This window comes from Corvus cornix, chromosome 4 (assembly GCF_000738735.6).
Source record: "Corvus cornix cornix isolate S_Up_H32 chromosome 4, ASM73873v5, whole genome shotgun sequence".
Lineage (NCBI taxonomy): Eukaryota > Metazoa > Chordata > Aves > Passeriformes > Corvidae > Corvus > Corvus cornix.
The window spans coordinates 12847732-12870781 of record NC_046334.1 but is presented as its reverse complement, the minus strand read 5'-3'; the positions used below and the strand labels follow the sequence as shown (position 1 = coordinate 12870781).

At 40.5% G+C, this 23050-nt stretch overlaps 1 protein-coding gene across 9 annotated transcripts in view; it reads right to left on the bottom strand.

Moving 5' to 3' along the window:
- WDFY3 (WD repeat and FYVE domain containing 3) overlaps window positions 1-23050 on the bottom strand; it is a 154456-nt gene that overhangs the window by 50638 nt on the left and 80768 nt on the right. For 8 of the 9 annotated variants that reach the window (XM_039551162.1, XM_039551154.1, XM_039551158.1 and 5 more), the window contains 11 exons: window positions 20618-21075; window positions 18244-18327; window positions 12766-12943; window positions 9874-10088; window positions 8639-8751; window positions 7109-7340; window positions 5477-5577; window positions 4497-4715; window positions 2259-2440; window positions 1013-1244; window positions 219-379 (listed from right to left, as the gene is read on the bottom strand). In XM_039551162.1, the coding sequence (XP_039407096.1) occupies window positions 219-379; window positions 1013-1244; window positions 2259-2440; window positions 4497-4715; window positions 5477-5577; window positions 7109-7340; window positions 8639-8751; window positions 9874-10088; window positions 12766-12943; window positions 18244-18327; window positions 20618-21075 (2175 nt within the window). The remainder of the gene's footprint in view (window positions 1-218; window positions 380-1012; window positions 1245-2258; window positions 2441-4496; window positions 4716-5476; window positions 5578-7108; window positions 7341-8638; window positions 8752-9873; window positions 10089-12765; window positions 12944-18243; window positions 18328-20617; window positions 21076-23050) is intronic. The other variant, XM_039551159.1, reaches the window with a different exon arrangement.

Sequence of the window (23050 nt, the reverse complement as noted above, 5' to 3'; positions counted from 1 at the left end):
CCTAGAGAAGCTGAGAGTTCTCAGTTCCTGGAAGCGTTCAAGGTCAGGCTGGAATCACTTGAGCAACCTGATAGAGTGGAAGGTGTCCCTGCCCACAGGAGGGGGACTGGACTAGATGACAACATTATTGTTCCTGGCTGCAGTGAGCAAATTGTCTTGAAGTAAGTTAAAAGAAAGGAAAAAGTCATACACATTAACCAACTGATTTCCCAACACACCTGTTTGGCAATAGCTTTACTATCCAACTTGTTGTAAACTTTCCTTATTTTTGCCACTGTAAATGAAGAAACTGACAATGCATAGAGACCAAAGGAGACCTTCTCTTCTGGTACCAAAGATACTGGAGATGGGTTGATTCCTTCAGACTTTGAATCTTTACCTTAAAGACAAAACAGAAGTTCCCTTCATTAATGGCGTTGTCTTTATTTTAAATTTGAAGAGTAAAATCTTAAGCAACTTATACTGCAGAATAGGTATAAAAAGAAGATTTTACACATAGCTGAGATGTGATATTGTCTAGCCTAAGGGCCATAAACATCCCTTCCCTTCTGAAGGAAAAGAAAGCAATCAAAAACCAGAGAAGCACTTGGTAAATCTGCATCTTTGCCTGTAACAACTGGCTTTTTACTACAGTTTGCTAGGAAAGCTGCCTTGGAATGGTATGAGAGATGCAAGATTCAAAAAGAATATATAACCATATCTTGAAAATTTTGCGTTTTTCCAATTTCACTTTCTATAGATAAATATAGCATACAGTATGAATAATGACAACTTTAAGCATTTCTAACTGGTTTAAAGCCAAAGTGAGGAATACAAGCACTTCTACCGTATCTCAGTAAAAGAATTTGGATTTCTCTCATCCTCTTCAACAGCAGCTACTAATCATCTTCCTATGAACAGCGAGCTTTTCCTCTCTGCTCCTGCACACTCTCTCACCTCTTCTGCCCATACACACACAAAGATGCCAGCACAGCCAGCCCAAGTTACCAGGTGCCACCTGAACTGTACCTACATGGAACATAAACTGCTTGGAAGCTCCCGACATAGTTTGGTCCCAGCTCATAAATGGTGCTGACCCCTGGGGCAGGCAGCACTTCCTCCAGGAAGTGCGTGGGGCCCAGACGCCACACCAGGGAGGAGAGCTGGCGCTGTGCGGGCGGCGTGCCGATGTAGGCGTACACTGTGCTGACCACGGGGGGATTGGCAGAGCCAGAGCCACTGGGGCTGCTGTGGATGTAGTGAAGCTGTAAGGGAGCAAAACACAGGCAACTTAGTGAGGGAGTAAGGGTACTGTGACAAGATCAGAAATTTTGTCCAAAAATGGTTTTGCAAGCCAGGGGATGTATCAAATGAGTGCTATGTAATGCAGGGTATTTTGACACTGTACTGAAATAGGCAGTCAAGAACATTAAACAGAAAGAAAGTGCAAGGACCAGAAGTGGCTATCAAAAGATGAAGGTGTGTATGGAAACAGAAGATTAGAACATGAAAATTCTGTGCTTGAAAAGGCTGTATGTTGATTCTAAAAACATGGTGCTCAAAGTAGTGTTCTCTCTCCTTTCCCAGCCTTTGCAAATTACACCATTTCGAGGTAAAGTGCAAACGTGATGAACTAAATTCAGCAAGACTTTTCAAACAATTAAACAAATACATGAGTAGGAATCTGGCCAATATATAAAGACAGTAACAACCTCACAGTCTTCTTCTATCTACCTTGTAAAAATTCTGTTAGCAGCTATTGAATGTAGTCATGCATGGCCAGAAAGATGGCCAGATACACGCTCATGTATTACAGCTGTTAGCTTAATAACTTACCATAGTACTCCTCTTGCAAAAGGAATACTGGGGGGTAAGCTTTGAAAGTCAACCTGTTGTTTTACCTGCAGCAGTACAGTAACATTAGCTAGTTTAAACCCCATGCAAGGTTATGCTTTATCCCTTAAAGCCTACACCTACCAGGTGCCAAATGATGTCTGGATATCTGTTGCAGATTGGGAATACTTTGTGCTCAGTGGACAGGTCCACAGGGTTCTTCACTGCTCTCTGCAGTTTCTTCCACCTAACAATGAGGTACTGACCTTTGCAAATAAATGTGGTGTTTGCTTGATGTTTTTGTTTGTTGCTTGGGTTGGGGTTTTTTTTTTGGGTGGGGTGGTGGTGGTTTATTTTTTTTCTTGTCTTTTTTAAGGTTTTTTTTTGCACAGAGAGAGAAAAATCACTCCAACCAGTAAAAATGAGGATTGACAGACTTGTTTTACCTTAACAGTGTTAACAAGCTGTCCATCGAGGTACAGTGCAGCTGTGCTGTTCTTCAGCATGCCTTTACTCATGACCAGAACTAGGTGATGCCATTGGCCTTCCACAATGAGGTCACCGCAGCGGAAACGGGCACAACAGGGAAGAATTTCATAAAATGATGATTCCTCACTGAAGTCATCAACTAAAGGAAAAACACCAGTTAGTGGGCACCAGCATGAATGTTTTAAGTGCTTAAAAATCTCAGGATATATTCAGACTTTTGATAATTGTATTTTACTTCTCACCTTCTCCCTTCCCTTCGAAATTTTAGCTGGAATTACTAGTTGGCTCAAGTTTTTACTTTCTCATGCTGCCATGCAAGTCACAGAAAGATCTTTTGTTGTTTGCCTAAAAAAGTTTCTACAGCAGCAGTCACCAAAAAACAAGAGATGTCTCCCCAAACCCGCAGAGCCATTTTTCACTTTTCTCACACTGTGGAGACTTCCAGACTTTTTATTCCCACTTCTGCATCATAAAATTGACCCTTACTGTACTTAAAAGCTGTCCCAAAAGGAAAAAGAAAAAAAAATGGATAAAAAACACCCCCAAAAACCCAAGGAATGTTTCAACAGAAACCATGAACTTCTCAGATCCCTCTTCATTCTTCCATACTGAAGGAAAAGAAACCATTAATCCTCTTACCACAACAGCTGCCTGCACAGGGAGAGCACTCAAGTAGCACAAGGAAAATGTTAAAAGCAGAGTACTTAGAACTAACATTCAGATACAAAAATAATCTCAAGACCTTTTTCTCAGCCAAGTATCTTGAGCACAATTCTTGCTAACAAGAAGGGTACTTAAACCATCCCATTTATTTTACAAGAGACTGTCAGCACTTCCAATCCCTGTGTTGTGCACAGCAATTCCAATCTCAGTTCTTCAGGTCCCTACCTGCTCAGCACTCAACAGTACACCACCAACTATGATTTAGACACAACAGGGTGGCACTGAAATGAAGCAAAGTGTCCTGGTTCAGTAAAAAACCAGTCTTTATAGTCATACACCTTCAGATCATCTCTGACAAAGCCTTTTCAAATCCAATCTCTTTCAGGGAGTTTGATTATAGGGGCTCATAAACTAAAAACATATGAACTATAGCTCCAGTGCAGGCTAAAGCAATTTGTGTGAAGACAAACTTGCTTCATTCTCTAAGAGTTTGTTCCTCTGAGAAAGAAAGCACTGTCAGTATCTTTGTAATTTAAGAGGTTTAATTCATACTTTATACTATGAGTTTTCAGCTCTCAAGCTTCATGTTTTGAACCTGACTTCTACTAAGAGAGACTGCAGCAGTTAATGATGTGAATGTCTGCTTAGAGATTATTCCTTGTTTTCATGGTAACAGTCCGCTTAGCTGTTTGTGGGAGGTTTTTTTAATAACAGTTGTATAAATTCTTTATTAGTGCTGCCTACTCAAAAGTAAAGAACAGAAGCAGGAACAGATTTTTGATAACCATTTGTGCTGGTCTGGTGACACATGCAGAAGGCTGCCCTGCTCCTCCACAAACCCAGTGTGTAACAGCCTGTCAAAACCAACCACTTTTGGAGGCTCTGATGAAGGGCAAGGCAGGAGACAGCTCATCCTCAAGTCCCTAAGTGCACTGATAGCTCTCTCTAGCAAATTTACTGGTGTCACCAGCTTCACTTAGATCTTCACCACAGCTCCTGTAATTGCTCCTTTAGTCACAGATCCTGGATGGAGATATAAACTGTTTCTGAAAACTGACCACAGCACTTAAACATGAAATGAATGACTGACTGCCTTCAAAAAACCGTCCAGTACCTGGACTATCCAGACTGAAAAAGCCTTCAAAACCTTTTAGTTTACTATTTCTAAATTTCTTCAAAGCAAAGACAGTTAAAAGAGATGATGTCTAAAATGAATGACACAAGATAAATCACAGGCAAGACCTTTTAAAATCAATGATGTAATCCCTCCCACTAATACATAACACCTGGGGTTTTGGCAGAAATTTTTCTTTGTATATAGACAATGAATCTTCTTTGGAAATTATAAAAGCTCAATAAATTAATGTTTACATTTTGCATTTTTCCATTGTTAAAACCCCTCAGGAACTGGTGAAGCAGCAACAAAAGGTCCAGCACACACAATTTTTTGGGATACTGGGTTTACAATAAATTTTGCTGTTGCATCCCTATAATATTGTCAGCATTAGCTGATGACGTGGCACACCTCTTACCATAATTCTGAAGCAATTCTTCTTTAGTTGAAACAATCAGTGAGCGGTCTTTTGCCGAGAGGACAATGGCAAGGCAGACGTAATGCTGCTCCGAGGAGTTCGCACGCCGCACTACAGTGAGGAGTCTCACGGGATGGTTATTAGGAGGTGTACTAAAATGTTCAATACAAAACCAAGTTGAGTAGCTTAAACCAGATGGTGGTGGGAAAAACCTTTCACCTAAAAACAAGAAGAAAGCCCATTACACAGCTGCAGTAGGTACTACTTAGGATTCCTACTTGATCCTGTTCTTTTTTTCATATCAGCTCAGTTGATTGCAGGTGTTTTCTCAAATGCTGAAGAAGCCTCTGTTGAGGGAATATCTCTCTACCACATACATCTGACTCCATTTAACATCCTAGGATGCTCCCACTAATTCTGTCTTACTGCAGTAAACCTTCGCCTTAGTTTTTAGACTTAACAACTTTTTAACTAAGTGACCATGTTCAAGGAATCCCACAGCACACCAGGTTCCTGTAGGGTGAATAACCTTATCACATGTAAAAGTGATAGCAAACAATTTAGATGGGGTTTTTGTCATGGTGTGTGCAACTACACCTGTAATAAATGCAGTCTAGGATTCAGCAGAACAAAGTCACAAGTACAGCATTACAGTTCATTACACATTTCTTATGCTCCACACACCACTACCTCAACTTTCTCCTTAATGCATCCTGGGTTACTGTTCATACACCTTGGTGGATTACAATTTAACCTTCTACTTTAAGCTTTGCATCTTAAAGCAATCACATATTTATATTTCATATTGCTTTTCACTGTCTTGGGGGCAATAGGCAACAGAAACACACACACAAAAACGACACAAGAAGTTCTTCATGGTGAGTGCACAGTGTCCAACACCATACAGTCTTAACAAAGAAGTCTAAGAGGACTCAACATCAGACACAAAGCACTGTTGCCAGTCATACTGGAGTACTCACCAGTTCCAATTCCACTCACAACTGCACCATCAACAAGTCCTGTTGTAACAGCATTATTTGTAGGTGCATTGTGGGGAGCCAGGCTTGGCAAGAACAGGCACCTGTTAAACAGAGGATCAGTAACACACTGGAGTTTATGGAACTCAATGTAAGTGGAGTTAAATACAAACAAAGCATGGCCTAGGAAAATATACCATAAGCATACACACTTCATGACTTTATGTAGTAATGAAAAACAGAAATTAATTCTCAATATTGGTCATTGTGAGTCTAAATTATCTCTAGCAAAAGGAGCTTTGGCAGTGTATGCCTTTGGTGCAAAGGTATAGAGTTATGCCCTTGTGGCTCCACAGCACAGGATGCTCCCTTGTGGGCACCCGTATCTTGCACCAGCCTTTGAGAGTGGATCAGATAAATAGTCAAAGGATCTGGCAACTGCAAACTATGTTGTTCTTATCCTCAGCAGTATACTCTCACACTAACATCATATTCCACCAACTTAGCTATGTTTGGTCCTTACAAGAGTCACTGATGCTGTGGACACAATGGAAATCATTACAAGGAGAAAAGGTTTTAGATTTTTTAAAAATTTATAATAGAAGCCTTCTTAGGTGACTTGCTGAAATTCCAGGAATTCACAGCTGCATGATATGAGTTACTTCCAGACATGTTACCAGCACTCACAAATCTCCTGAAGCAAAAACAGTGACAATTCATTTTGCCAGCCTATTTCAAGTTCATAGATCTAGAGAATTTTCTTTCCTTTTCTCTTATGAAGGATGTAGAACAGAGCTTAGAGTAACATTCATTTTCATAAAAAAAGTCAGTCTCTGACTGTATTGGATATGAAGACTAGATGGAAAATGGGAGCTGCATCCTTGCTTTGCAGAACTGAAAAGAGAATGCAGAGCAGTAGAGCCCCCAAGTATCAATGTTTTTCTAGTCCATTTTTATAACCAAAAAGACAAAACATTTTCCTTAAACAGATGCTGAGAATGGTGTAATGTTTTCATCTTCTGAACAGTCAAATCATATTACATGATCCTCATAAAGTGCCTCACTCAGCAGGTGTTTAGTTAGAGAAAAACAGTAAGTGAGACTGGGTGCTAAAAGAAAAAAATGAGCTAAGCATGATATCCAGGCTCTGCCTCCAGTTAGTAATACTGGTTTTTTTCAGTTATTTGAACTCATCATAGCTGCCTTGTCTGCTTTATTTGTATTTCTGATTTGCCCACTTTCACATTTTCACATTCTTCAGCCATTTTAAGTGGGTTTCAGAACATCTGGACCATGCAAATGTCATACATAAATCCCAGCAACCCTTTAAGGGTATGTTGGCATTCCTTCATTTTATAAGGGATGTGAAACCTGGAACTGAGAGGGTCCTGTCAATGATACATATTTTATTTACTTTCACACACGGCAAGCAAGCATTTTTTATCAAGGTATTAATGAATGAGAGAGTGGAAATTTATGTGACTTGAAGCATTCCTTTCTCTTCTTTAAAGAGTTCATTTGTTCCTCGCTGGCAAACAGCCTATTAAAAATCACAAGCATTCCTCTGGAAAAAAGGAAAGCAAGCAAACACCGCACTATGCCCCATGCTACTTAGAGAGCACTGCAGGACCTTACCCAAACCCTTCCAAAGACGTGTCAAACTCGATGAATGCCGGCGTCACCGATGATCCGTGAAGCCTGATATCATGTGGGGTTGTCATGGAGACCAAACACTTGACTCTCGTCAGGGGCACTGTGCTCCCTTCTGCTGGCTTGAGCAGGCTCTTGCTTATCCGATAGTGGCTGTCCTCGTGCACGCTGAAGACACTGTCAGGACCCAGACCCTCCATGGAAGTGACCATGCTATCTACAGGAGAAGTTGAGAAACAACACGGCACTGCAAAAGGGAGGCATTTTCAGGCTGTTTATTTGGACTTTCCAAGTCCAGTGGAATAGCTGGATGGTCAGTCATCATCAGCTAGTTCAGCCTCTCAGAAGATAATGAGTTGGGCAGCATTGCTTTGATTATAAAAATGCTCAACCCAGGCAGAAAGATGAGCATCTTGCACAACACACTACAGAAAGTTTGTGGTAAAGCCAAGAGGCTGTCCCATTACCTAATGTCAGCACAGTGTCCTTTTTGCAGAGGCTCCTCTTCAGATGCATTCCTGCTACCTGACTTAACAGGCAGGAAAAACTCTGCTTCGTGTTTTTCAGATGAAGTAACTCTGAGCAAGAAGTCTCAGAGCTCTCAATAAGCAGAATGGATCAGTTAGCTTAGGCAATTCAACATAACTTGTGGTATTCAGAAGGTAGCTTTGCATTCTGTTTCCTAGGCTAAAATCTTTCCAGTCTCACATTTTCACAATTTTCATTGTTTATTTTTCTGAGTGATAATACCCTAATGCAAATATATATATATATATATAAAAATAAATAAAGCCAAACTGGTCAAGAGATACATTGAATCTCTTCTTCTCTCTTCTTTTAAAATATACTGAACATAATAATAAAACAGAAATTTAGTTAATTTATTTTGTTTATTTATTTCATTATTTAAAAACTAAGGTACTTTTTAACTTTGTGTTACAGCCGGTGATACAATGACCAAGCTGACACGTACAAATAAATATCTTATGCTTTGGAAACTTTTCAATAATTTCTTTGTATTCTGATTTACTGAGACTCTCCTATACTACATGAATTGCAACTCCCAAGCTCTACAACTCATGGATAATAACAGAAGATAGCACAGTTATTTTATCTGACACCTTACTGAAGCCATAAGAGATACTACACAGATACAATGATATGTTATTATATATGCACATGAAAGTAGCTGAGAAAAAATAACGTCAAATAACTACAAATGCAAAACCTACTCAAGACTTAAAAACAAACTACTACCATATTTAACAGTTACTATTCCTAAAATAAAAACCTATAATTACCTTGCTGGATATATATTCAATATAAGTACTACATTCCCTCTGGTTTTAGAACTTTTCTGATGATGTCAAACTGTTCTGACGATTTCACATTCATACAAAGCTGGGGTAAAGTCAGGTTTTTATAGATGCCTATCTAAAAATTTTAAATAGGTATACAATTGGGGAGTATCAGTGAAACATTCTTTATACATATTTTTAGCACTTCAGCACCTACTTCTCATTTCTGGTTCAAAACTCAGTGAGCTGGGTTTGTGCACTCTGTACTGTTTCAACAGCTTTTTGTCCCAGGCTCCACAATTCAAAGGATTTCCCAAGCGTAAAAATTCCCTGAGAAAGAGAATAAAAAAATTTGGAAATTATTTTCTCTATTTATTTGCCTATAATGGCACCAAATCTAATAGCACTTTTTAAAAAGACCGTAATTGCTTGCAACAAACATAGCTTTTAACTAAGAAAATAAACCAATACATAATAATGATCCATAATGTATTTGATCCATTCAAAACTACTTAATGTTTGCACATGTGCTCTCAAAAGTTGACACTATTTTAAATAATCAAACAATTTTGATAAAGCTTCCAATTCCCTTCTCTTCATGTAAAAACTTGGCAGGAGGCTGCTGCATCCGGTAGGAGAACATCAGGACATTCAAAGATGCTTGCTCAGCAAGCTGAACTCTTCTGGAGAGCTCACAGGCTGAAGTAAGCGACCTCAGCTTTGTTTTACCAGTATGTCCTATTTGGTTGGGAGAATCATTTCACAGCTATCAACACTTGTATCTCTAGATAACTATAGTATCTCTCTATAGAGCTACCCAGGCTATCAGTGTCTATGCTCAGGGAAGCTTAAGTCCCTGTGATGTGACTACCAGCAAGAGGGCTCCTTGCAGAATCCCTTCGGACACAGCTACATGTCACTGAAGTGAACCCAGCAGCTGTCCTGGCTGCAGGTCAGACAGCCAGTGATCCATAGGAGATAATACAATTAAATTCCTTCTTACAGCTGAGATCACAGAATCCTAGGACGGTTTGGGTTGGAAGGGACCTTTAAAGGTCATCTAGTCTAAGCCCTCTGCTGTGGGCTGGTATACAGCTTTTACTTACACTAGGATGCTCAAAGCCCTGTCTAACCTGACCTTGAGCAATTCCAATGATAGGGCATCCACAGCTTCTCTAGACAACCTCTCACCTCCCTCACTGTAAAAAATGTCTTCCTTATGTCTAATCGAAATCCAGTCTCTTGCAGTTTAAAACCCACTGCACTGGTCCTGTCACTACAGGCCCTGGTAAAAAGTCTCTCTGTCAAGAGACTATTTGATGAGAAATAAAATGGGATCTTATGCTATCACTACCACATCAGGTCACTAAGTCTCTCTACCACTGCCAGCTATTTACAACAGTACAGGCTGCAGGGCTCAGTCCAAATGAACTTCAGGGCTATCCTTCTGACCTCAACACCATGGGCTGCAGAGCCTGGGAGGCCAGCCTTTCAAACATCCTTTGGAGCGGTGGATGCAAGGAGTGGTCCTCATCTGCCAGAGCAGCGCTGCATCTTTGCAGAAGTCGTGCATGGAGCCCAGCTTCACACATGACTTGCTGGTTTCTCTCTGTGTGCACCAGGGACTGCAGGATGTTGGCCACCGCCAGCTGGAGATCCAGCGCATGCTGAAAAAGAGAACAGCACACGGCTTGAGAAAGTGCAAACTTGAGGAGGAAAACAGAAGAAAGGCTTTATGCATAATAATGAAAAAGAAACTACCACTAGTAATAAGTACAGAAAATTACCTATATTTAAATATATGTGTATGCACTTGTGTGTTTGAGGGTGTGCATGTGTGCACATGTCTGTGTGAAGAAACACTCTGTACAAAAAATGGTAGTTAGTTACACGAAGAACTGTTATTACCAGAACTGTTCAGGTAAGAATGGTTCTTACTAGTTCTAAAAACTAAGTTCTACTTTTCACCAGCAAAGAGAGTCAGCTTAGAGAGAACTAAGAACTCTTGATTTTTGTGACTGTTAAGCTATTCCTAGTAACTCAACATAGAAACATACTCATTTAGGTGGAAAGACCTTTAAGATCACTGAGTTGAACTCTTAACCCAGCATGGCCTAGCCCACCACTAAACCATGTCCCCAAGTGCCATATCTACATGTCTTTTAAAGACCTCCAGGCCTGGTGACTCAAACATTGCCCTAGGAAGCCCATTCACACTTTTGATGAAGACATTTTTCCTAATATCCAACCTAAACTTCCCCTGGCACAACTTGACACCATTTCCTCTCACCCTATCACTTGTTTGACTTGTTGAGACTTCCCCTCAGCTCGCTACAACCCCCTTTCAGGTAGTTATAGAGAGAGATACGGAACCCCCTTGAGCCTCCTTTTCTCCAGGCTAAACACCCCCAGCTCCCTCAGCTGCTCCTCACAGGACTTGTGCTCCAAATCCTTCCTCAACTCCTCTGTCTCTCTCTGGACACGCTCCAGCACCTCAATGTCTTTCATGTCGTGAGGGGCCCAGAACTGGACACAGGATTTGGGGTGTGGACTCACCAGGGCTGAGTACAGGGGGATGATCCCTGCCCTGGTCCTGCGGGCCACACTATTGCTGATCCAGGCTGGGATGCCACTGGCCTTCTTGGCCACCTGGGCACAGCTGGCTCATACTGTAGACCAGCACCCCCAGATCCTTTTCCAGCCACTCTCTCCCCAGCCTGTAGCACTGCCTGGGAATGTTGCAACCCAAGAGCAGGGTTCAGCACCTGGCCTTGTTGAACCTCACACAACTGCCCTCAGCCCATCAATCCAGGCTGCCCGGATCCCTCTGCAGAGCCTTCCTGCCCTCCAGCAGATCAACACTCTGGCTGAACTTAGTGCTATCCACAAACTGAGTGTGTACCTGATTCCTTCGTTGAGATCATCAATAAAGATACCAAACAGAACTGGCCTCAGTTCTGAGGAACACCACGGAGGAACAGACCCTGGGGAACACCACTGGTCACCATCTGCCACATGGGTGTAACTCCATTCAGCACCACTCTGAGCCCAGCTACCCAGCCAGTTTTTAACTTAGCAAAGAATCCACCCACTCAAGCCATGAGCAGCCAGTTTCTCCAGGAGAATGTGGTGGGAAACGGCATCAAGGTCAAACCAGTTACTATTGTCCAGGCAAACAACATCCACAGCCTTTCCCTCATCAACCAAGAGGGTCACCTTGTTACAGGAGACCAGGCTGGTCAAGCAGGACCTGCCTTTCATAAAGCCATGCTGGCTGGGCCTGAGGTGTACTGCTGTGAACAACTGTTCTGCTGCATCATGGGATGTGTCATGGTCTGCTCCATAGCCTTCCCCAGCACTGGGGTCAGACTGAGGGGCCTATGGTTCCTCTGATTCTCCTGGCCAGTCTTGTAGATGGGCATAACACCGGCTAATCTCCAGCCAATTAGAATCTTCCTGATTAGCCAGGACTGCTGGTAAATGATGGAAAGTGGCTCAAGTGAGCACTTCCACCGGCTGCCTCAGCACCTTCGGGCAGATCCCATCAGCCCTACAGACTTGCAAGTGTTTAAGTGGTGTATCAGGTTGTTAACTACTTCCCCTTGGATTGCAGGGGCTTCATTCTGCTCCCTGTCATCATCATAACCTCTACGAAACTGAAGACATATGCAACATAATTGTCAAATTTATGTCCTGAAGACAGAAAGGCACCACAAAAGTCACCACACTCATCACCAGTAGAGACGAAGAAAGAGGAATCTAGTAATTCTTGCAAGCTTTCAGAACTCTTTTTTTTTAATAAAAAGTGCTCTTCAGGGAAGACATGTCAAACAAAAAGTACTTAAGGAACCTCCAAAAATGTCCAACAAATCCTTCATATACAAAGTACCAGTAGATATTTTGGGTTGGAAATTGTACAAAGCAGTCAGTACAATTTTGGAACTAGAACACATTCCAGCTACTTCAAACAGTGCGTATAGCCTGAGCTATAATGTTCAGTTGTGTGTCCTCCTCATACTATGCATTAACACCTGATACATCAGGGAAAACAGGGAAAACATGAATTAATTACAGTGCTTGGAAACTTATCTGATGGCCACTTCAGACCTTCCTTTAAATTTACATTACTACTGAGACTTTGAAAGAGATACACAAAAGAAGGCTTATGAAATAAAGCAATTCCTGTCAGACCTTTATGCCACCAGTTATTCAACTCAAATAACCTGTGAAATATATTAGTTTTTGAGCACAAAATGAGAGGACATCATCAGCTTTCCTATTTCCCACAGCCATCCTTTTTCTCAGTCACTCACAAAGCTTCAGACGGCAGATTTTTTTCCCTACCTCTGGGTGTGTAGCTGATCCAACAGAGGCCAGAAGATCCAGCATTGCAAGCATAGCACCAGGGTGAATAATGACCGCATCAGAGCTTTGTATGGACGTGGGTCCTGTTTGGAGTTTCACATCAGCTATGTTTTTCTGAGGGCAAACAGGAGGTGTAGAAACAGAATGATATGCGTGCCTGCAGGACAGAAAACATCCCATGGTTACAACACCCAGCTATTATGAGCTCTACATTTTTCAAACAGCTGTAAAATTGTACTGGCCTATAGATGTTACTCCCTTTTCCTTTCTCTTCCCTCAGTGAGACAGACCAAGTGTTCCTCTTCTCAAACCTGTTGGGCATGTTTCCCTAAAGGGAGCCTGGAAAGGTCTCAATTTCTCAACTATTCTTGAACTTGGAAGTGTATTCCCCAGGTGCTATGTGGTTTGAAGAACTTTAGAGGTTGTTTTTATTGCTTGCCTCTTTTTTTTCTAGTTGCAGTGGCAGCGCACAGCAACGGCAGTAAGCAACCTACCACTGCTCCTGTTCTTTGAATACGCTTCTCCCCATTTGCTTTTCATTAACCACTGATTATGAAATGCGCTATCACAAAACTCTCAGCAATCTCTAATCAGCCTAGGTGAAAAGTGGTCTCTGTGTATACTCCTGTCAGCAATTTGTATGTTCTCAGTCCTTCCATGACTGCTACGCCAATTTGCTTTTACATTAAGATGCTTTAGTCTGATCCAGGGAAAAGAGGCTTTGACACACTGACTTAGAAGCAACCACTTGTCCTGAGAAATGCAGATGTGTTCCTCACTGAAACTCTTGGGGATACCAGCTTGATGCCACTCTTATTTCAGGAAGGATTTCAACACACAAACAGCATGAGCAGCTTACTGAACATATGCTTTCAAGATTGTGCTTTAGAAGCAAAAGCGAGATCGAAAGACTCATGCTCACCACAAAAAAAGAAAAACAAAACACACAAGAAACCCCCACAACAAAAAACCCCACAAACCCAGAAAAACCCCAAACCAAACCACCCATATTCCCACAGTATTTATCATATACACTTATTTGTAAGAAGAAATAGAACAAACTCTGTGTAAGAATTTTTTTTGATCATCACATGCTGTCTGTTGTTTCACAAGTGAATAGAGCAAAAAGAAAAGTGTCTCTTCTTGTCAAATCAGTTCAAAGAGGCATTTCCTCTCTTCTGTTCTCAGTGTCAGAAATTTATTCAAACCCTAACCCTTACACAAGTTAAGATTTAGAGACTTGCTGTGCCTCACCCTTTAGACACTTCCAGCAAGGCAATCTCTTACTCCTGGGAAAAACAGGACATAGATGGGAGATGAGGAAGGCTGCAAATACAATTCTGCCCTAAACACAGACACCAAGCCCAATCCCCCAGCAAGAAACACATCTGTCAGGGAAGGCTGAGACACTGGATTATTCAGCCTAAGACGGACAATAGGAAGTACAGCACAGTCTTCTTGTGCTGGCTGGAAAACAGGTTCAATAAATAATGTTCCAATAAAAAGGTTCCTACTGAAAAGCTCTATGGCAGATCAGCAAAAACTTGGCACCTGAACAACCCAAGAGTACTGTTCAAGAGAGTTTTTAAAGAAAAATTAGATTACTGATGCTTTACTCATTCAGCTAATGCTTACAGCAAACAGAAAATAATATGGCAATTCTACTGAAACCACCCACGAAGACAAATATCTTCCTAAATGAATTTTTCTAGTGTTCTTGACAAACCCTTAGCCACCAATTTTCTAAACTTCTCTGTCAGCCTCACCACCTATTGAAACATCTGGCAGGTAAGGAAGGCTTCATTGTTTCTTTTAAAAATACATGCAATTAAAACAGCAAAACAACTGGTAACACTATCACACAGATGTTATCTCAAGCCTCTGCCCTGCCTTACTGCAGAGATTGAAACACAGGCAACTGTTTCTCATGCATCCTAAAAGCACTGCTCTTTATCTGAAAGAGAAAACTGCAGCTTCTTTCCAACGTCACCTTGAACACCTCAATGCAAGTTATACAGGATGCAATTAAAAAATGAAATATCCATTTATATTTCAGAATTCTCTTCAGCCTAGTGAAATTCCATTCCCTAAGACACTCTGTCCACTTTTAAGTACAAATTTTACTTTTAAGCACACTGATATGCACTATCACATTCACTTCATTAAGTAAATTGTGAAGTTATAACATGGTAGTAACAGTGAGAGCGTAACAAAAACATTGTTCAGTGTGAGTCACAAACACAAATATGATCCTGGTCTCAAACCACCTGGACTGCAACATTCCATACAACTGAAAAGGCAATACAGTCCAGACGTGGCTTCCTGTTAGCAGTCTAAGGAAAAATTATGTCCTTAAAGCATATATTATTGAAAGTTTTTCACACAATTTTAAAATACCTTCTATTTTTAGTTTTTCCATATAAGGAGTACTTGTATCAGTACATGAGAGGAAAAAACCAGTTTGTAAAGATATCTCCACACAGATAAAAGAAAACAGATCTTACAAAATCTTGCCAAAATATTAATTAATATATTAATATATAGACCCATAGGTCTATGGGTCAGGGTGGAACCTGCAATAAATTAATTTAGCCATGCTTCTACGTTCTTTATATGACTCCTTTAAGGAAGAAGAAAAGAAGTGGATAATGGAAAAAGGCAGTGTACACAAGATTACATACATCTGTGTGTCTAATCTGTCTAATGTAATAAAAAATAAAATTGATGAAAAATTAACTAATTAATACAACTTTAGCTATATAATTAGCTACAATTCTTGAAGAAAATTATAACAGCATTTTGATCTGGAAAGAAGTAAGTTAGATTTACTGTAGATAAACCCTCTGCATATCATTCTCCAAGAGTGATCACCATCCAAACTTTTTAAAAACCATGGCTAAAAATATTGCAAAGTCAAAGCTACATTCTGTTTCTACTTTACCCTGTCAGGATCAAAATATCCTAAAAAAAAAAAAAAGAGAATGCTTAGTTCTGCCAAAATTTACAACAATCAAAGAGATGAAAAAGTTGTTATTCTTGATTCAAATTACACAGGTGTGGAAGAACAATGCATTCCAGGTAACAGGGAGGACAGCCATGTACTGCCATTCCAACACATGTGCTGCAGGAGTCCTACCTACTCTGCTTCCACAAAGGGTAACAGTTGGAGGGCACCACTCCTCAGGGAAATACAGCTTTGAGAAGTGACAGACACATCTGAGAGAGAATATTAGCATATCAGTGCATCCAAAACTCTTCTAGACTGCGTGAGAAACCAGAACTGTACTATTTTTATTTATAAGAATTATTTGTGCACACAGTGTCTGCTTGCTCTTTTAGCCAAACAACAAGAGAGCTCTCCCTCAGGCATCTGTCTTACAAGTGAAAAGGCAAAAAACCAGGCCACAACAACAAGGGAGATGCCAGGGATGCAAAGCAAAGGAGACAGAAAACAGTAAGAGAAGAGCAAACACTCCTCTGGGAAGAGTCAACTTCGACAGAATCTGACCATATCTGACATTTAGGAGGAGAAAAAAATAATACTGGACTACAAACCCCAAGCTGCTTATTTTTGAAAGCAGAAAGATTGCAGCTACTGGCACTGAATTCACTAGGAATGACAAACATGATGCTGTGAGAAAGCAGACAGCTGTTCAAACAGACTTTTTGGAAAGCCTAGTTCTATCTTTTTATTTAAAACATGCTTTTCAGAAAGGGTCTGAAAGTCACCCAGGCAAGCATGATCATTCTTTCTGTCCACTCTTGCTTTGAGTCTTAAACAATTTGTTACAACCCAAAGGCCTATTTTGTTTGTGAAAATCCATTTCAAAGGCACTTAACCCCAGCAAGTACCTACATTACTGTACTGGAGCTTACCTGAATTGCTGAAAGCACCCCACAGGGATAATGACTTTTTAAACTACCCAATCTTTACCTCGGGGTAAAGCATTTTCTTTACTGAAAATGCAAGCAAAAAAAACCAAGGGAAGCCTAACATATCTATTCGTATATAGCTATATTTATATTTTAATTTCCAGGCTGCGTCAGCTACCCATCTGGCGCTCTTGCTCATCACAGCCTGGAATCAGCACCTGTTTGGCAGGCACTGCTTGTGTTCTGCTGCAAGCCTTTGCATATCTGTGTGTTTGAGTAATTCAGTGAACCTGAGCAGCCCTGCCAGGTACACCTGGGAGAACAGCAAAATGTAGCAAAGGGCTGGGCAATCTGTAACACTAGAGGTTAATGCCAGGGCTGAAGCTGTAAAGAGCCTCCACAGGAAACACCGTTTTCTTACTGCATCTTCAGAGTAAATGGCAGGGAAAAAACTTTGGCAGCTAAGGTTTTTCTCTGTAAACAATAACGTTTGTTCTTAAACAAGTCAGTGTTAGAAAGGAAATGACAGTCTAAGAGGTTCTGGGTTACCGGGAAGGTGCCCTTGCCCAAGTCACTCCCTGTAGAATACCCAGGGTATGACATTACTCAGTAAAGAAAAAAGGTTTTCTTTACTAACCTCTAAACATTCCTTTCAAATCAGTTCCCAAAAGCATCTTTGGTTGTTTTCCTTTGCCAAATATTTTACATTCCAAGCATGAAGCTTGATGGCATATCTTAACCAGTATACCACTCAAGAATGATCGTATTTTCTACACATGGCACCTGCATCTCAGATAACCCTGTGTCTTTCAAATGCCTTTTTAGCTTTCAAAAGCAAATCTCTGCCAAACCTACATCTTTAGATAGTGAAGGGCTGCTCCCTTCCCTGGGGACTCCAGGAAAAATTTTTCTGGCATTTACACAAGACTGTAAGTAACACTCTTCAGACAGCAACCTTTCTTTTAAAAAATTATTAAAATCTACCAGACACATTATAAGAAAAGACTGTAGCTTGGGAGTGAAAGTGGGCGCTTGGATTTCTGAACTGAGCCATTTGTGCTTTCTTTCCAAACCTTTTAATTTAGCATGTCTCTACATCATTTGGTAGTCAAGTACTGACAGGCTCGTTCTTTACTTTTTATTCTCTGCAATTGCTAACAAATGAGCACCTTTAGAAGCCGTTCACCTTCCACCAAAAATATGCTTTCTTGAAAAATCAGTCAGGAAAAAAGAAATCCTGCTGTATTCATTGATCTACTAGTATAGTCTGAATGTCTTTGAACTGCTCCTCAGAGTGTCATGTATACCTCCCTTAGATAATTTCTTATACTAGGCTCTATTTGGTTTTGAAACACTAGCCCAACTTTAAGTGCCATGGGAATCTGGAGACGTCTCTAATCTCATCACTGCCTAGGATTCACTATGAAACATGCCTTTACACTTTTTTATCCAGTAAACACACAAACGAAAATGCACTCCTCAAAATGACAACTTAAGACATCCCTCCCCCCCCAAGACTAAGACACACAACAGCGAGAGAGAAAAACTGGAAGTGAGATCAACTTCTCTTTGAAGGGTCGGTACCTTTTCCTGGACAAAGCTGGCGTACCCCAAGGAGAGGGGAGAGAAGTCTCATTTGTCAGGCAAGGAGGGATCTGTTCTGCACGACTACAGACAAAACAGACAGGGGTAGGACAGAGAGGTTAGAGAAGAAACCAGAGGCCATAAGCTTGTTAGTTTTACAAAAGCACCAATAAAATCGTTTCTCGGATCCATCCTTCAGAAACAACATGGATGACAAAGGACAAACTGAACGACAGCTTCAGGTGAACACACGGACATGGAAAGTGTGCACAGGTCTTGTGGTGTGACTCTGCACTGCTTGTTCATTGCTCTGCTGAGATTTACTGATACCAGCAAAGCAGAATGTCTTTCAATGTTCAACAGCAGAAATTCAGGGGAGAAAGTAAAGCTTCAGTATATTAAGTATAACCAACAGGGGTAAGAAATAAAGTCAATGCAAATTCAATAATGAATATGAACAGAAAATTTAAAGAAGGAAAAATCACTGAAAACAACAGCAAAAATAAAAGGAACTTAGTGAGGCAGCTTAAGAAACTTTGCATATCTGTGTGGTAATCACCATGGGATTTACTTACCCCCATTGTTTCCTCATTCTCTACTGTTAGCCAGTGTCAACTTCCACAGTACAAGTAACACATTCTTAATACAAATTGTCCTCCCTGCTACCTGAATGCTTTAATAATGCTTTAAAATGAGATCAAATAAACTGATTTCTGAAGTTGGCTTTTTGGAGAGAGTGAGAGAGAGTGAGAGAGAGTGAGAGAGAGTGAGAGAGAGTGAGAGAGAGTGAGAGAGAGTGAGAGAGAGTGAGAGAGAGTGAGAGAGAGTGAGAGAGAGTGAGAGAGAGTGAGAGAGAGTGAGAGAGAGTGAGAGAGAGTGAGAGAGAGTGAGAGAGAGTGAGAGAGAGTGAGAGAGAGTGAGAGAGAGTGAGAGAGAGTGAGAGAGAGTGAGAGAGAGTGAGAGAGAGTGAGAGAGAGTGAGAGAGAGTGAGAGAGAGTGAGAGAGAGTGAGAGAGAGTGAGAGAGAGTGAGAGAGAGTGAGAGAGAGTGAGAGAGAGTGAGAGAGAGTGAGAGAGAGTGAGAGAGAGTGTGCGTGAACACGTGTGTTGGGGTTTTGTTTGTTGGTTTGGGTTTTTTTTAAATTTTCTTTAAAGAAGAGAAAAGCATTAAGATTTGCTGCTTTGGGGGCAAGATGGCCCATCTTATTAGCACAGGCTCACATGCATTTAAAGGCTGGAGTGCAAAGTAGATTCAAGGTCCCAGATACGAAGCTTAGGTCTGTGTTTCATGCTTTGTGCCTTAAATTGTTGGCAAAAACTACTTTAAGATAAGCCAATCTTCAACAGGTACTTTGCAAAGTTTTGTTGTCATTCTGAACCAACTTTAAAATACATTTCTGTTCATTTTGAGTCTCATTATAATTTAAATTCTAGTTGTTTTAACTCTGGGAGTGTCTCCCAGGTAAATTTAAAAATCAGTAATTTACTGACTAGCTATAACCTTAAAGAACAAGCAAATCCATCTAAAACAAGATGTCAGTCTTATGTGCTAGCAAGGAGAAAAGGAGGCACAGGGAAGACCTTATCAATCTCTGCAAGTACTTGAGAGATGGTCATAGCAGTAGAGTGTCCACCTCTTCTCCCAAATAACTAGTGATAAGACACGAGGATATGGCCTTAAGTTGAACTAGGGGAGGTTCGGATTTGGTGTTCGGAAAGATTTCTTCACCAAAAGGATTATCAAGCATTGGAACAGGCTGTCCAGGGAGGTGGTTGAGGTCTTTAAAAGACATGTATATGTGGCACTCAGGGACATGGTATAGTGGTGGACTTGGTAGTGCCAGATTTACAGCTGGACCTGATCTTAAGAGTATTTTCCAACCTAAATGATTTTACGATTCTAAATTAATCATGGTATTATTTAATCACTTACTTTAAAGCTCCGTATCAAAGGAAACATGAAGTTAAGACATGACATTCAACAACCAAATTTTCATTTCACTTAATAAAAGCATAAAAAACTAGTAGTTCTAATGATGATAATGCAATCTGTCAGCCTATCAACCAACACGTTGCTTCAACACATCAAATACAACCATGAACTGATATCTCTATCTTAACTGCTGCCATGATAAAAACATCCAACATCAGAGAGACCGCTGCATATCCTGGAGAACACCAGCAAGCTAAGCCGTTATTTCGTCAGATGTTGGCACCTCATATTCCTCTCAGTGGGGTGAAGAAAGAAAGTAGATTAAAATGGAAATACAAAAGCTTGCAACGAAGGTATTTGAAGAAAACTATTTTGGGGAACACTGGCATGGGACAGGCAGAGAAGATGAAAGAAAAGGAAGAAAAAAAAAGTGAAGTTCATACCTGTCAAAAGAATCTGTTGCTACCTTGTAGAGGTAAATAAAAAGTTTGCTGCAGTGTCTTAGAGTAGGTGACACAGAATCCAGGGATATTAGGTCATCATCCAAAAGTCTTTGAAACAGTTGTGTATTTGAAGGGAAGACATTCAAGGGACTTATTTTCCTCAAGTCTGAGAAGCAGCCAAGTAATCGAACAGCATCTGCCAGTTTTTCATACTGGATCTCTGTCTTGAAGAAGTGAGAGTTGGCTGGCTCGTAGCGCATTGCCGCAGTCAATGTGCAGAACACAGTGTGAAGCAGTTCAAACACTTGGTTCTGGTTTACTTTTTCCCAGCCATTCTTAGGTGGTGAGCACAAAGATCTTTCCATGGCAACGAGTAAAGATGTGACGTACACAAATCCACCGACCTTCCTAAAAACAGTTCTTGTGCGGTGACTCTCTCTCAGCACCAACAGTAGGGCCTGTGGACAAAACAAACAGTCAAAACAGGAGAACAAGAACAAGAAGCAGCAGCAGCATTACAAACAGCTTAGAAAAAGGTAGTAACATTTTTGTTCACAAAACACTGTTGTGCTAGCAAAATCCTCGTGTCATTTGTCAGAATTTGGTAATGCCTGAAGTCTCTGAACTTCGTACTACAAAAATGCCCATACTCAAAAGTTTACCAAATAAAGAGAAAGAGAAGGGGGAAAAGTAGAACATTGCCCCTAATTTAGAAATAAGAAATTAAGGAGATAAAGAAACCTCCCAACAGAAAAGACTTGACCAAGCCCAGAATGGAACTCAAAATTCCCAGGTGACAAGGTGGAGAATATCTCTGTTAGAAAGGAATCTTCTCTGCCATCACACTTCACAAACAATTTCAAACAAGAGCAGGCAAATGACTTCTTGCAGCAATGAGAAATCTAAACCTTGGAGCATCTTAACAGTCTCCCAGCAATCAACAATGCAGAAGCACCTGGCACGTATGAAGCCTAAACAGCACTCCTACACAACTCTTCAGTTAGTGAACTCAGGCAGCAAAAAATCAGCCAAATAACCCCACTTATTTTTATCTTTCCTCTATAAATCTCTGAATTGAGTGAGACTTCATTTTAAGAGTTTCTGTTCAAAAATAAGCCTGAGAGAGAAACCGAAGTGGATAAAAACCTTATTTGCTGAACTAATAAATGCAAGGCCATGGTATAAACAGCAGAAACCCCATGAACTTAGGTACTAGAGAATAATACTCATTATCAGGGAGTGGAGAAGCCCCTCCACACAACCAAAAACAAACAAAAAGAACAACTGTCATGGGAAGTTTGACCCACATGTGAATACAGAATATAGAAGAAAAAGTCTCCCTACAGAAAGCATCATAAACAACAGAAAAATGTTATTGATACAGAAAAATATGGGGAATTTTCCATGACCAAAAGTTTACTTCTTCAGAATCAGGCTGCTTTTTTAAGCACTCAGAAGATGGGCAATGAAATAGCAAGACTGTCATTCCTCTGAAGGCAGTATCACCTTTCCTGACAAACCTGAACAAACAGTAAGAGACATATCATCACACTGTTCTGGGCTGTCAGTTCCATAACCAAAACTTCTGAAAACAGCACCAATGGAAGACAAGTACAACAGGTCATGGGAGACAGAAATCCTGATTTTCTGTTAAATCCTCTGGGGAACTGCAATATCTTTTCTCTCCCCGTATTGTGAATAACACATGCTCAAAAATTACTGAATACCTTGATAGACAAAACACAGTAAATGAATAATTACTAGTTTTCCTTTCTATCTTTTGGAAAAATATGAAGCTGTTCACCTGCCAGAGAAACACTACAGCTCCTTTTAACAGAGATGAACCTAGATGTCTCTAAGTTCTCTCAGTAAGACTCATTTGCTTTCTACTATTTGCCTCAGCTTTTCTACCCTAAAACAAAACAGTACTTTGTCAATTTACAAAAATAACATTAGCTACTCGGAGAAGAAATTGTGGGTCTAGATTAGCAAACAAAACACCTAATACAACAGGAAACAGACAAGAGTTTTCTTGCTCTTCCTCCACTCCCAGCCTTTTCCACTATTCCACTATTTTGCTTAAGCAAGCAAGTTCTTTGGCTTTATCTTCTACTGTGATCATTACAATTTGCGTTTATATTAATTATTTCAGCATTCATAGATACAAATTGGTAAAATAAGACGCCACAGGAAAATGCAAGCCAGCACTGAAAACAAATGTATGTTGCTTGCTTGCTTTTTTTTCCACATGTATTCCCATTTTTTTTAGCTGAATAAGACCCCACCAGGAAAAATTATCATAACTGCAGCACCTCATTTTCTATCCACTGAGACTGATTACAGCTGATGATGCTAAAAGCATACTCGCTCACTAGCCTCTATCTCTACTTCTGAAGCCTACAATGGATAGATGGAAGAAAATAAAAACCATGG